General features: G+C 38.5%; 1 protein-coding gene across 1 annotated transcript in view; it reads left to right on the top strand.

Moving 5' to 3' along the window:
- Positions 1 to 1,352: 1,352 nt before the first annotated feature.
- Positions 1,353 to 2,502, top strand: part of dapp1 (dual adaptor of phosphotyrosine and 3-phosphoinositides) — a 17,116-nt gene continuing 15,966 nt past the window's right edge. Inside the window, exons 1-2 of the mRNA XM_015015971.1 lie at positions 1,353 to 1,432; positions 1,645 to 1,755. Coding sequence (XP_014871457.1) covers positions 1,697 to 1,755 — 59 coding nt within the window. The 5' untranslated portion in view covers positions 1,353 to 1,432; positions 1,645 to 1,696. The remainder of the gene's footprint in view (positions 1,433 to 1,644; positions 1,756 to 2,502) is intronic.

Consider the following 2,502-nt stretch of genomic DNA (forward strand, 5'->3'; position numbering starts at 1 on the left):
ATGCAGTTTTATTTCATGTGATAATTCAGCTTTTGTACTGGACTTTGGTTCACTGATTAGTTTTAAACTGAAATAAAATTTTCATTCACTAAACTGCTCCAGTTGTGTCAATATTTCAAGCTAATGCATGTAAAGAGCTTAACCCAATTTAAAAATGATGTATCTAAAACCATTTAGGGGAACAATAACTAACCTGCTGTGGTTTATCAGATATATTTATAGTTCTGGAGAGAAGTTTGTTCCTTCATCCTGTAAATAACTTTAGACTTGTTATGACTTACTTTCCAGGATGGACAAATTTTACTATATGCAGCAGCAATTATTTGTAACATCTAGAACTAACAAGCATTAATTATTTTGAGAACGTTCTCCAATTTGTCCAAGCTTTAATACATATCAAGCTGAGCATCAACCATTCACTAGCGACAGGCTTCAGTCTTCTTGTCAATGTTTGTAGAATTCATTTATACTTCTTTGTTTCCTGGAATGACTTTGACTTTTAAGCATTGCTTTGTAAATTTTCGAAAAGCTTGAGATTTGGGTGAAATTGTTGATGTGTGTTTGGAATCATTTTCCTTTTTGGAACAACTGAGGGCAAAACCATTAATCTGCTGATTTATTGATATTCTTTCCACCTAGTGCAAAGCAACTGGCAGCAAACAGTCTGACAACATGACGATACTACCATCATGCTTGATAGTTGGTGAGATGTGAACCCTTAACTCCTCCAAACAGATCTTGCTGTTGTGCCAGAAGAACTCTGTATCTGTCATCTAAACACAGAGCTTATCTACAGAAAGATTTGGATTCTGTATGTGGGCAGCTGTGCGTTTCTGCTGAACTTACTTTGAGGCAATGTAATAAAAGAGAAGAGCCTTTTAACCCTTGTTTATAAACATGTAGGCGGTCTTCCAGACCTTTCCCAGGAATTACTGGAGGGATTGGGGATAGCAGTATATGTAAAGGAAATGGAAAATGTTTGTGATACACAAAATAGATTTTGAAAATGTGACAAGATGAAGGAATTCCTGGGTTTATTTCTTAGGCTTGGAACTGCACTCCTGGGCTTTGCATAGAATATTTTGATATTTGTGTTAATATTTCTAACATCTATGGACTTTATGTGAAGTGTGCCTTAAATGTTCCTGACAAATTATTCCAAACAAAGCCTATAATCTGAAACATTCCTTGTTAAAGTTTCACTTTAAGAATGTTTTAGAAATATTCTTGGAAATTTCTCTGATGCTTGTCTGGAGTTCACGCCAAATATACACCTAAGGTTTTTCTTCTTCTGTTTTTATTTCTCTGTGGGTTGGTATTGTTGATTGTGTTTATTCTCAGCTGTTCCTGTCTGAGTGGTTTTAAGTGGGCGGAGAAACAGACCTGATTTAACTCGCAGGCAATTTATTTTGTACAAGAATACACATCTAAGGTTTGTGAGAATTCGGAGGTGTTTCATGGTCACAATTTATGCAAGGTGCCTCAGTGTTTGCAGAGTTAGTTATTTATCTCTCGGCCAAGCTCCACCGATAAGAGCTGTGTAAATATTGCAATGTTTAAGAAGAGGGCTCTGCAGCTTCTGTGAGCTCATTTCCCTCCTGGGCGTGCCGGACTTACACTGACTGCTTTCACTTCCCTGTGCAGCTGTAGACCTTCCAGAGGATCTCAGAAGCCCTGCGTGACGGCAGACCCAGAGATGAGTGTCTACAGCGATGCTTCCAACGAGGACCTGTGTGACGAGTTGGAGACCTTGGGGTGAGCTTATTAATCTCCTGACTTTTCCTTTTACCTCATGTTCAACACAGCAAAACTGGCCTGCCTTCTCACAAACGAATGATTTTACCCTTTGTTTCAGCCACTGAATATGGATTATATGTAGACTTGTTTTGAATACAATAATTTGTTTGCATTTGTAGATGATGTGTTGTTTTCTTTCAAGAATTGTTTTAATAAGAGGATAGCATAGGACCATGGAGCAGTGTTTTTTGTGATCATAATATTCTATGGATTTTGAAGAAATAAATCAAATTCAACTAACCAACCAAAGAGCGGTGTTTTATAATTGTTTTCTCCTGAATGAAGGAGAACGTAATTACCATCAGGTTGTTTAAACTTTAAACCGAAAGTCATTCATTAACTCCTCTGACATGGGAATTTGGCATCTTCAGTGTGGCAGGGAAAACTAGATTGTCCTCTGAGGAGTTGTGCACTCTGGTTTGTCTCTGTGGGACACCTCCCTTTCCCATATGCCTTTCCAGTATTGTTCAGTCTCCAGCCTTGGTGGGTCTGCTCTGTTGTTAGTACCCTGCCATTGAGAGTACACTTTAGCTGGTTGGGTGGAGAAGAGCCGGTTAATCCTCCTGGCTTCATTCTCTCTTGTGTATCTCTTTAGGCGGCTGGCCAAGGCTTGGAGCCTTTGTTTGGCAGTTTCGAGTGCTTCAGGTATGGGCATCTGGTTGTACTTCTTGGGTACTGGTATATATATATATATATATATATATA

The sequence above is a fragment of the Poecilia latipinna genome, unplaced genomic scaffold (genome assembly GCF_001443285.1).
Source record: "Poecilia latipinna isolate Pla-1442-1.1 unplaced genomic scaffold, P_latipinna-1.0 Scaffold1970, whole genome shotgun sequence".
NCBI lineage: Eukaryota > Metazoa > Chordata > Actinopteri > Cyprinodontiformes > Poeciliidae > Poecilia > Poecilia latipinna.